The 13,092-nt window shown below is 38.3% G+C and overlaps 1 protein-coding gene across 2 annotated transcripts in view; it reads left to right on the top strand.

The window, feature by feature from the left end:
* Positions 1 to 13,092, top strand: part of LOC128855048 (uncharacterized) — a 43,152-nt gene that overhangs the window by 15,196 nt on the left and 14,864 nt on the right. Inside the window, exons 2-5 of one of the 2 annotated variants that reach the window (XM_054089632.1) lie at positions 9,016 to 9,193; positions 9,263 to 9,357; positions 9,556 to 9,733; positions 9,912 to 10,015. In XM_054089632.1, the coding sequence (XP_053945607.1) occupies positions 9,016 to 9,193; positions 9,263 to 9,357; positions 9,556 to 9,733; positions 9,912 to 10,015 (555 nt within the window). Of the gene's footprint in view, positions 1 to 9,015; positions 9,358 to 9,555; positions 9,734 to 9,911; positions 10,016 to 13,092 lie in introns of both variants that reach the window. The other variant, XM_054089633.1, reaches the window with a different exon arrangement.

The raw sequence follows: 13,092 nt of genomic DNA, 5'->3' as shown, positions 1-13,092 counted from the left end.
GGTGCAAGCTTCGCTACAGATTTTTCCCTCGATCCAATCCTGCCTATTTGGAAAGATTGCTCTGTCACGACCCTCAAACTCAAGTTTGCGGATAGAGAGATCTGTTCGAAGTTCGGAGAAATACGGTGTTAACTGCCCGAAAATGCTACCATGCCCCTTGAGAGATTGCCTCCAGGGGCCAATCTTCTTGAACCTGATTGCACTTTGAGCTGCGATTAAAAGTTGATGGGAAGTAAGTTCAAAAGGACATTCAGCATGTAAAACTTGCCCCAGTGCTGCCAATGCATCCAGTCCTTTCCACCCTTCCCAGTTTAGTGATACTACAACCCTTCCGAAGAGCTTCCCACCAAACCATACCTTGTACAAACCAACTGCCTTGTACATCCATAGCACGACCTGTGGATTGATTCCCCATTTTTTACCCGATTTTCAATGTGTAGTTTTCAATGGAGTTTGGAGTCAAGTATTACTCCAAGATACCTAACTAACCTTTTTCTGAGTTTTTCGAAAATGTTTGAAAGACCGATGATGAGTATTTGGAAATGAAGGAGAAAACTTCTTTTACTTTTTTAATATTTTTACCATTTTTTAAAAAATTTCTGTTTCTGGTAGATCTTCCAAAACAAACGATTTTATCGATGCTCGATGTTATACTATTTCTAAATATTTTAAGAGCTGCACTGACATGCTAACTTCAACAGGGTAATGAAGAAAAAAGAATTGACAGATCAAATAAAATCTCCGTGAGTTCATGTGAAAGATGAAATATTAAAATGATGTAGGAAGATTAATTCTTTTACTGGTTAATAGTTTCCTACAACCGGTTTTACCTATACCTTGTTTTAGTAATGTGCATGTATTGGGAATATGGCCCTGCATTTTGCTGAAAACTTGTTTCTTTTTAGGCTTGAGTGTAGTAAGATGTATATTAAGAAGAATTTCGAAAAAGTTAATATTTTTGAGATTTCTTGAATGTTGATAATTTTGGTATATTGTGTTTTGAAGTGAAGTACCTTCGTTTCTTTTTAACTTTTCTTATAATTTTGAGTTGTAATTTTTTTAGGATAAACATATGTTATGATTCAATAATAAAAGATTGTCTAAAGTTTGACAATTGATTTCGGATGTCACCTAATCCAACGGAAAGCTTACGATGCGGCACCAGCTGGAGATAGCAGAGGAAGAGGAAGGCCTCCTCTGCGTTGGAAAAATCAGATGGATAAGGACTTGGCTTCACTTGGTGTTTCCAACTGGCACCGGTTAGCACAAGAAAGAAACGACTGGCGCATTTTGTTAAACTCGACCAAAGTCATTTAAGCGGTTATCGCTCCAATCAAGAAGAATAAGAAGAATTAATACCACTACTTACTTAAATTTCCGAAAAGATTTTCAATGGGGCTTAGGTCGGGTCTGGGTCTGGGTCATTCCATAACTTAAACATTATTTTGTAAAAACCCTTCATGTATTAACGTTGAGGAGCTTTTTGTGTCATCTTACATAAAAAACCAACGATATGGTATCTTCTCCATCGCCATTACTTGAATGTATGTCGCTGAGAACAAAAATTTGCTCATTTTATTGGCTTTGGGTGCATGGGTCCTACTCCGTACTATGAGAAGCTCTCCCGAAGCATTATGTTGCCGCCACAGTGCTTGACTGATTGACTTTTCGAGTTATATTGAAATATGCTGAGCGAGTGAAAAATACCGAATGGATGTATGTACGTTTCAACACATCGATCGTTTCGTAATCGCAGGTAATATAAAAGTACGGTTATGTATGCGTTTCGTTAGAGTAGTAATTCTCACTTATTTTTCACTGGTTCGTATTTGAGTACAATCGAGAAGTTAATGGAATCCTATGACGAAACTTTCAGAGATTATTGAGCTTATTTTTACCTATTTATGAAAGAAAAAAAAAAAAAAAAAGCTGAAATGGGGCGGTGCTATTTCGTAAAAAAACAAAGTTCCACAATTTGTTTTCCAAAACTAAAAAAAAAGATATTTTATCCTACAAAATTAAAGAGATAAATGTATAAAAATTTGAACAATTAAAAAGGAAATTTATAAAAATTTTAAACAGAATCGAAGATATCTGACTAAAATAAATTTTTTTCTCAAGTTTTCAACGTTAAGTAAATCTCAAAACTATTCCTTTTCTCATACTTTTTTCAGAATACTTCTAATTAAATTCAAGTCTACAAATGAAACAATTTTAAGAAAAACAATAATTTCAAAAATATTTATATCATTTGACATGGAACCGCTCTTTAATTAAGCAACCAACTTGCGGTGAACCAAAGAAATATTCACCCATACATGTGAATAGAAAGACGAACTGACTCTAGAATTTATTCAAATTATATAGAAAATATCATTAAAGAAATAAAGGTGTTGCAAAAACAGTTTGTTTTGTATAACTAAATAAAAAAAAAACAAGAAAAAACAATTTTGAGTGATGGAAATCTTTATTTTGATCTCTATAGCCAGAAAGACGGTCAACGCTGCCGCAGTTAATTTTGATTAAAGTTGTAGTGTGACAGACGGTTTTAAATAAAATACGGGTAAATACGGGTATTAGATGCCCTTGTACTCAAAAATAATTATTTATTAAAAATAAATTGTAAATTGCTATTTCTCAAACTGCTCCGCAATATCAATATAATTAATGAAATTTCGAACGTGTTAGTGCAAACTAGCATCCCTACTATCTCAGGAATGAGAAATCTGGAGAATCGTGAGTTTAATATTATACAATTTATAGAGTTGTAATCCATATTATATATTCATGAAGGACTGAACGTGCCTGCCATTTCGACAGTAATGCCATTGAATAGGTAGGTAGATATGTAGGGTGGCTTTCGCAATGGCACACTTAGACCTATGGGTTCTTTTTCAAACCATCCGGTAGCTTTAATAAACGAGAAAAGCTTCGTTAGTTTTAGATTCGCTATGTCCGCTACATTACATAAAAGGTGCCTGACTGTTTCCTCTTCTTCTTAAGGCAGCTTCTACAGAAATCGAGGTACGGAAGTCCTAACCTTCTAGCGTGGCTACTTATTAAACAATGGCCCTATCATTTTTCTTATAGATTCTCTGTTATATCTTAAGAAGCTTTCTGATCGACCGCTGTTCCATTTCGGCCATGTGTGTCTACCTAGTTCGCATGTTGTGAGGTTTTGCCAACTTGTATTTACCTTGTTGATGGTTTCCCTACCTATAAGTAGTTTACAAGTAGCTATAGGCATAGGTGTCAGCGTCTTATCCACGTGGAGGTCAATCGTTGTACCGGTTCGCGCAAGTTCATCTACCTTGCAGTTCCCTGCTATATTCCTGTGGCCTGGTACCCGAATAAGGTTTACTTTGCAGTATTTTAATACGTCATTTAGAAGTTTAAAACATTCTATGAATGTTCTTGACGAGTTGTTTCAGATTCTAGCGCTTTCATTACTGGTTGACTGTCCGAGCATGTGAAGTCTCCATTTGTGGATAATACTCTCGTTTCTATTACCGTAAGTCCCTCTTTTATAGCAGTGACTTCCGCCTGAAAAACACTGCAATGGTCAGGTAGGCGAAATGATTGGCTAACTACGAGTTTATCAGAGTAAACCCCTCCCCCTACTCTGTTGTCTAGTTTTGAGCCATCTGTATAGATGTTTATATCATTTTCTCTAACAATAAGCCCATTATTCCATTCCTCTTTGGACGGAAATACTGTGACGAAAGGTTTTAAATAAGTTGATATCCTTGGTCTTACAGAAATCCGTTGTAAAAGGAATGCAGGGGAAGGTTTCTAAAACTGAAGAATGTCCTCTATGCTTTGTTCCGATTTCTCTTAATCTGAGAGCTGCCTTGGCAGCTGTTTGCTTGCCGAATTGCTCTGTTGGTAATAGGTTATGCATAATATTTAGTGAGCCCCGCAGATGCAAAGACTGGCCATTCTTTGTACATGTACCATAGTTTTTTGATATCTAACTTATCTAAAGCCGGCCACCATACTAGTATACCGTATCCTAGAAGTGGTCATACAATTGTTGTGTAAAGCCAATATACGATAGATGGCGAAAGAACCCAACTTAGTCCTATTAGCTCTTTACAAGAGTAGTGTGCTATTGTCGCTCTTTTTACTCCATCTTCGACATTTGACTTCCATCTTAGTTTTTTGTCTAGTATTATACCTAAGTATCGAGCCTCATCACTAAATGACAGCGCCGTTCCATCTAGAGTCGGAGGAGTTATTTTTGGAATTCTAATAGGACTATGAATAAGTTCGTGCGGTTTTTTTTCGAAATTTGAAACTTTATTGACGTAAAATGGTTACAAATTTAATATTCAAAATATTGTCCATCGCTTACTACTACTTTTTCCCATCTTTCTGGCAATTCACGGATTCCCTTTGTGAAAAATTCGGTCGGTTTTGCCGCAATCCACGAATCGATCCATTTTTTGACTTCATCGTAATTACGGAAGTGCTGGTCAGCCAGGCCATGTTGCATCGATCGGAAGAGATAGTAATCGGATGGCGCAAGGTCTGGACTATACAGCGGGTGGGGTAGGACATCCCATTTGAGCGTTTCTAAGTATGTTTTGACCACTTGTGCAACATGTGGCCGAGCATTGTCATGTTGCAAAATAACTTTGTCGTGTCTATCGGCGTATTGCGGCCGTTTTTCTCGCAGTGCTCGGCTCAAACGCATCAATTGTCGTCGGTAGACATCCCCCGTAATCGTTTCATTCGGTTTCAGTAGCTCATAATACACAACACCCAGCTGGTCCCACCAGATACACAGCATAACCTTCAGGCCATGAATATTCTGCGCCGACGTCGATGTTGAAGCATGGCCAGGGTATCCATACGTTGCCCGACGTTTTGGATTGTCGTAATGGACCCACTTTTCATCGCCAGTCACAATTCGATGCAAAAAACCCTTTCTTTTGTGCCGTTGAAGCAGTTGTTCGCATGCCATAAAACGGCGTTCAACGTCTCTTGGCTTCAATTCATACGGCACCCAATGGCCTACCTTTCGGATCATTCCCATGGCTTTTAAACGTTTGGAAATGGTTGATTGATCAACTCCCAAAGTTTTTGTAACCTCTTCTTGCGTTTGAGCCGGATCTTGATCGAGCAATTCCTCCAATTCGGTATCCATGAACTTTGGCGGCGCACCCTCGCGTTCTTCGTCTTCCAAGCCAAAATCACCACTTTTAAAGCGTGCAAACCACTTCTGGCACGTTCGCTCAGATAGAGCATGCTCACCATAAACTTCCACCAAGATACGATGACTTTCGGCTGCTTTTTTCTTCATATTAAAATAATGAAGAAGAATTCCCCGCAAAAACACATTATTTGGCACGAAATTCGACATTTTCAAGTGTGGTAAAAATATTGTTGTTTACGCTTCAAATAAAAAACTTATACTGACGTTTGTGCCTTACGACAGTAGCTCTCCAATGAATGTTTGGAAATGTGGATCGATGGAATAATAATCAAGTTACGCCATCTGTTGTAAAACCGCACGAACTTATAAATAGACCTATTATGTTTCTTAGTAAATAAGAAGAGTTCAGTTTTGTTAGTGTTGACGCTTAGCCCATTTGTTTTTGACCACTTTTCACCTATGTTTAGTAGTTTAGGGGACAGCACTTCGTCTTGAGATGCTCCTCTACTGACTCTTTTCCTGATCTTCCAGGCACCTAGGGTTGCGATCACAAATCTGCTCATGAGCATCTTTTTGATGAACTCAACCAGAGCCCCGGAGATCTGGAAATCAGTCAGTGGTATCCGGTAGGATGTGGTTGAACACGCCGTCGATATCAAGGAAGGCTACCAGGGGGTATTTCTTATTGTAAATTGACTTGCCATTGTATATGTGGCCATTTCTTTTTGTTATGAGCGCCTGCTCGCTCCTCTCCAACCAAGTTGAAGGTTTATATCTGCTTGCCATCTGCAATTCGAGAAACGCATTTTTGAACTTAAAAATAAAACAAAAATGCCAGTTGTGCTCAATATATCGTTTCAGAATTTTAATGCTGCAATGATTGTTTTCAGTTTTTCTTGTTGTTCACTTTAAAAGTTTCATCATTTGCAATATTGCAATCGACAATCTCCTTAATACACATAAATTATGAAAAACAAGTCTATTCGTGCTTACTTGTATATAATTTTTATGTTAGTGAAAAATTAACTTTTACCCTGTATCTTTGAATCTTAATATGATTTTTACAATATTTTAAATTTTATCGTTATATTTAATTTCGGTGTAATACCCATGCTACGTCTCACCGTTTCAAATTTATATTTTTTTGATTAATTTCTTATAAGTGTGTATGTATGTATGTACGCACATAATAAATAGCAATGTATATGTATAGGCATGCACATTTATATGCAATGGAAACCTAGCTATATACACATACATATTTACGCACTTCATTGCATGCATCTAATGCGCCTGTATTAAATTGTCTAGCGGCTTATGCATTTTGTCGCCAGACTACTCTGTCGCGACACAACTAATTGCACTTCAAGAAATTCACAAAGGTACGAAAAACACATACATACAAACCATCGACATACGAGCAAGTGCACTACATTTGCATAGCCGCCGGCTTGGTGATGACAGGCCCCCCAAAAGGTGCTAAGCGCGTCACAGGCATTGTGCACGCCTCCAATTTGCATTTCATATTACGAAAGTTTGAGAATTCCACATTCTGCAATGCGATGCGTACAAAATGATACGCCAATGTGGCTGCTCAATGTCAAGTAGTTGGGATGGCGAATGGATATGCATGTACGTATGTGAGAGTATGAGGAGCACAGGCAAAAGTATCCACTTACAGCGGGAGCAATGGCTCTCAAGCGGCTTAGATGTTACAAGTAGCCAGAAGCTGTTGGTGATGACTCATCTCTTCGGCTCCTCCATCTGCCTGCAATTTTATTTGGTTTTAATAGGACTATGAATAAGTTCGTGCGGTTTTTTTTCGAAATTTGAAACTTTATTGACGTAAAATGGTTACAAATTTAATATTCAAAATATTGTCCATCGCTTACTACTACTTTTTCCCATCTTTCTGGCAATTCACGGATTCCCTTTGTGAAAAATTCGGTCGGTTTTGCCGCAATCCACGAATCGATCCATTTTTTGACTTCATCGTAATTACGGAAGTGCTGGTCAGCCAGGCCATGTTGCATCGATCGGAAGAGATAGTAATCGGATGGCGCAAGGTCTGGACTATACGGCGGGTGGGGTAGGACATCCCATTTGAGCGTTTCTAAGTATGTTTTGACCACTTGTGCAACATGTGGCCGAGCATTGTCATGTTGCAAAATAACTTTGTCGTGTCTATCGGCGTATTGCGGCCGTTTTTCTCGCAGTGCTCGGCTCAAACGCATCAATTGTCGTCGGTAGACATCCCCCGTAATCGTTTCATTCGGTTTCAGTAGCTCATAATACACAACACCCAGCTGGTCCCACCAGATACACAGCATAACCTTCAGGCCATGAATATTCTGCGCCGACGTCGATGTTGAAGCATGGCCAGGGTATCCATACGTTGCCCGACGTTTTGGATTGTCGTAATGGACCCACTTTTCATCGCCAGTCACAATTCGATGCAAAAAACCCTTTCTTTTGTGCCGTTGAAGCAGTTGTTCGCATGCCATAAAACGGCGTTCAACGTCTCTTGGCTTCAATTCATACGGCACCCAATGGCCTACCTTTCGGATCATTCCCATGGCTTTTAAACGTTTGGAAATGGTTGATTGATCAACTCCCAAAGTTTTTGCAACCTCTTCTTGCGTTTGAGCCGGATCTTGATCGAGCAATTCCTCCAATTCGGTATCCATGAACTTTGGCGGCGCACCCTCGCGTTCTTCGTCTTCCAAGCCAAAATCACCACTTTTAAAGCGTGCAAACCACTTCTGGCACGTTCGCTCAGATAGAGCATGCTCACCATAAACTTCCACCAAGATACGACGACTTTCGGCTGCTTTTTTCTTCATATTAAAATAATGAAGAAGAATTCCCCGCAAAAACACATTATTTGGCACGAAATTCGACATTTTCAAGTGTGGTAGAAATATTGTTGTTTACGCTTCAAATAAAAAACTTATACTGACGTTTGTGCCTTACGACAGTAGCTCTCCAATGAATGTTTGGAAATGTGGATCGATGGAATAATAATCAAGTTACGCCATCTGTTGTAAAACCGCACGAACTTATTCATAGTCCTATTATTTTGTTGAAGATGCTAAGTTTTTGACAGCCGCAGCTGGATGAGCTTCTGCGTGATTACTAAACATTAGAGGCCGGGTTCGAAACCTACTGTGCTCATGAAACAGCAAATGGTAGAAAGTAATTTTTCTAATAACGATCAGCCCTCGTTAGGCAACATCAAGAATTGGAGGAGTGGCTCGGCCAAATACCCAACAAGGGATGTACGCGTGAATTGTATTTATGTATATATAAGTTTTCTATTACATGCATAGATATTCGTGCTTGCTCTCGGAAAAGTATTTATAAATATATGAGTGAATGTGTGCGTGTATGTATTTATTATACTTGTCGGCGGAGACATGCTGAAGTGGGAGCTCTTTACTAATTACCACAAGATATTAACACTTTGACAGCCGATGGCACACGGGACGCTCGTCTGGTATTGCCGAGGGATTTTTAACTGTTAATGCTTACAGTGGTGGGGACAAAGTCCCCCTAAAAATCCTGCTATCACCTATATAAAATATTTAAAAGGCGATTTTGTTCAACTTCTTGCCATTACATGAAGCCGCTGCTGCTCAACCTCTCTTCAATCGGTGCGCTCTGTTACTTGCGCCTCTTCAATTGAAATTTATGCGCCTGTAAAATGTTGCATCACTTTTTATTACTGCTAGCCTACGTTAGTTGCATTCGATACTTTTTACATCAGTTCAATAGCTATCAGAAGCGTTTTCTTTATTTTTTCTTATTGGTTTTTTTGTACTCGCTTAGCTCTGCTTCTAATGTTTCTCTTGTTGCAGGAGGGCAAACGTGGCTATTTGGAAGGCCTTGCCGCTCACTATAGCAAACAGATTAATATGCCGTACGAGGACGTTTTGGATGCAATTGAAGAGGTACGCGTTTCCAAGTGGAAGGAGCGTCATGTGCGCATTTCAACTGGTCACACGTTGTCGAGGCGTGCGGGTGGCAGCAGCAGCGGTAGCGGCATTGGTGGTGGTGGTGGTGTCAGCGTTATGTCGGGGATGATGGGTGGAGTTGGCGGTGTAGGTGTTGGATTCGGCATTATTGGCGGCAATATCGCAAATCAATCAACCCTGCCGACAAGCCACAGCCAGCCGTTGTATGTGCCTGGGAAATATTTGGTACGTATACGCCATGCATGCCCAAGTACTCGTAGGTGCTAGAGGCTCGCACATCTTGCGAACACCAAACGTAACTAAAAAGCTAACTCTTTCTCTCTTCATTTTTATTACATGCACTTTATCAAATGATGTTGTTCACTGTTTTTTTTTTTTTCTTTTTCGACTAACATTTTTTCGTTTCTTTTTTGTCGCCTGAAGCCAACGAGTTGCCTTTCAAATCGTGAGGAGAATGAAATATACAGCTATACACAAAACGATTTGGCAAATCGCATGGCTAGAAGTGCAATTGATTCGAAATCGGCGGTTAACCTGAATGGCATGCAACACAGTTATCCGGGCGCTAGGCGGAATTTCTTGTACGATTTCTCAGCAACAGGTAGGCAATCGAAATGGCGAGATTGTGGAGTTTGGCAAATTGACTTATGTTGAAATTGGAAAGCGTTTTTTGAATTTGTGAAAGAAAATAAAAAAAAAAATATTTTTTTCTTGCTTTTTAATTTTAATTGAATAAAACACAATACATATTTAATCATTTAAATAATTCTCGAAAACAGAGGGACGCAATCGAAATAAAAGGCGAACAGTATTTGCTCGTTTTCTTAGCGGGCTGAAGCAAGGTGCCGAAGAAAATAATCCCAATGAAGGGATGCAGTTGAAGGTGAGTAAAATAGTTGCACAAAATATTAAAAAAAAACACATATATGGTAAATTATTAATAAATTTAAGAAAAAAGAGATTGACTTTGCAAAAATTGGAAAATTTTCTATTAATATTGTAAGGAATATAATGGGTGATCAATTTAGAGGTATCAAATTTTAAATTTAAATATCAAATATCTATAATTCAAATTGATTGGGCCATCTTCATTATTTTTTTGTTGAACTAGTCAAGACATTTATTTTTTAAAGATAATGTGCTGCAAATGATTAAATCCTTAATGATTAATCCCTATCAACTGCGCCGTAATTCAACCATCTGTACATATCAATTTTCAAACACTCGCTGGAGGACTTCGGTCGGTATCTCGTAAATAACTTCAGTAATGTTTGGCTTTCGATGCCTCAATCGAAGCTGGTTAACCCACAAAGCATTAAGATTATACATGCACCCACAAATAAAGTCCTAAAGAGCGAGACGAGAGATACATTTCTCACCGAAACGACGACGCAGTAAATCCGTTGTTTCACGGGCTCTATGACAAGTAAAGCCGTCTTGTAGGAACCAATGTTCTAAGTATCACGGACTTCAATTTCGGGCATGAAAAGGTGGTTTATCATAGCGCGATAGCGTTCGCGAATCTTTGTTATATTGGCCCAGCCTTGTCTTTGAAGAAATAAGGGCCGATGATATCTGCAGTCCATAGGTCGCACTATAGGCCGATTGTTGTCAATGGATGTAATGGCTGCTCTTGAATGACTTCGTATTGCTCTCCTGCCCAAATAAAGAAATTTCGCTTATTGACGTAGCCATCAAGCCAAAAATGGGCCTCATCGCCGAGCGGTTATGTACACCTTAAGTTGGCCTGAGCGCACAATGAACAAATTTCACAGAGTTTCGTAATCCAATTGTATGATTTGAAAACGTTGTTGAGGCGTAAATCTCTCCATGATGAAATGTGAATGAATACTGAAATGATGTAGTTAGTTTGAAAGTAGTCACGCGTAACCTCTTAAAAAACCCTATTGGAAAAAGTACCTCCAATCCAATCAACCTTTATATATGATTTCAATACTCATTCCATATTGTTAGGGGATTTATTAAACATAAATTTAGCTTGGTTCGATTTCTGAATACCACTTTTCAAAACAACAGAAAAATTCTCTATGTCTCAAAATATTTTTTTTCCATCTACTTACCTATTTCTTAAACTAATGAGACCAGTTCTGGCTTTAAAAATTATGTTTTACCAACTGCAATAATTTCACATCTACTTATTGAGGCTGCAATGGCCTCGTTTGGCATTTCCGTTGCAATATTTTCTTCTTGAACTCGCATGCAATAAAAGTAAAACATTTGAACTGGCTCTGCTGATCTACAAAGTAGCTCTGATGCTTGTAATTTTTAGTTACCGCGACTTATTTAGGGTTTGCGTTGAAGAACAGCAGCTACAACAATAATTATCCGAAAAGGAAGGCAACCGCTGACCTTAAGCGTTTTGTTTGTATTTTATCTGAGCATTGCTAAATTTAATTACTATGGATTTTTCTGGAAAGGAAATTAAATTGTTGTCTGAAGTTCCTGAAAAGTGGGGTTGATCGCTCTGCTGAAAGAATTTTAAGAAGTGGCAATATACTATAATTTCGAGTTATTTTGCGTAGGTATATTATAGGTTGTTAAAAGCGTGACAGCTCTTTTTGTTTTTCGTTTGTTGTCTTACTGGCCATTTGGTGTATTCAAAGTGTTACGAGTATTTCGTATTTAATTTTGCAAACCTCCACTGCTTTTTTCACATTGTCATGTTTGTTCCTGGCGATGTTCGAATTGCTGTGGCAGAAATTGGGTTGCGTACTATACATTTATTTTGATGATATTTGTTCATTTGCACCTTTTCGGCATTTACATTGTGATTTTGTACACATGTTGGTTGGTTGGAATATCCTCGCTGTTTTAATTCTTTTACTACTCTCACATTTTTTAGCATTTGAGTTGTTTTTTAGCCGATCGTGTACGTATGTACAGGGTGGTCCAAATAAGACCTACTAATGTTAAACACAAATAACTTTTGCAATACTCATTCATTTTGGTTAATTGTTTTTATACATTGAATATATTTTATGGAAATTACGTATGAAATATTACATCAGACAAATGTCCACCATTTTTCCCGATATAAAGATTGGCTCTTTTTAACGCGTTTTCCATTACACCACATAATGTTTCTGGTTGAAGGCTCAGTATTTCGTCTCGAATATTTTGCTTCAGCTGTCTAATAGTCTCTGGTTTATTAAGATACACTTTGTCTTTTAAATATCCCCATAAAAAGAAGTCGGGCGCAGTCGAATCTGGCGAACGAGGTGGCCAAGGGAAATCTGAATTTTTGGAAATCAGACGTTCGCCAAAAATTTCACGCAGCAGGTCCATAGTTTACCAGTATGCGCAGTTGCTCCATCATGTTGCAACCACAAATTAGGATACTGTTCCGCCATTGGCCGCAAAAAGTTTTCAATCAATGTCCTGAAATCGATTCCGGCGTTTCATCCTCATTTTCGAAGAAATATGGACCGATAATTCTAGTGACCATAACACCGCACCAAACAGTACATTTAGATGGCTGCAACTGATGTTGGCGTGTTGCCCTTGGTTTTTCAGAGCCACACAATCTACAGTTTGGTTTGTTGACATAACCATTTAAATGGAAATGCGCTTCATCTGACATCAAAACATTATTTAAAAAATCAATTTGTGTGGCTAATTGTGTAAAACGAATAGCGTATTGTAGTCGTTGTTGGTGGTCTTGCGGTAGGGTTCCATAATAAATTTCCAAGAATTCAAAATTTAATAATAAAATTGTTTTTATAACCTATAAAAAGAGAAAAATAAATATGTCAAAAAATAAAAAAAGTTATTTGTGCTTAACATTAGTAAGTCTTATTTGGCCCACCCTGTATTTGCATAAATATGCTTCTCTTTAGCTACAGTCACTTGTAAGCAATGCCTGAATTGTGGATATTAGTTAATTTTTTTTCTTTGTACTTTTTTGGGTTCCTGCTACGGTACTGCCTATGTGTTGGTAGA

This window comes from Anastrepha ludens, chromosome 2 (genome assembly GCF_028408465.1).
Source record: "Anastrepha ludens isolate Willacy chromosome 2, idAnaLude1.1, whole genome shotgun sequence".
Classification (NCBI taxonomy): Eukaryota; Metazoa; Arthropoda; class Insecta; order Diptera; family Tephritidae; genus Anastrepha; species Anastrepha ludens.
This window is presented reverse-complemented; position numbering and strand designations above follow the sequence as displayed.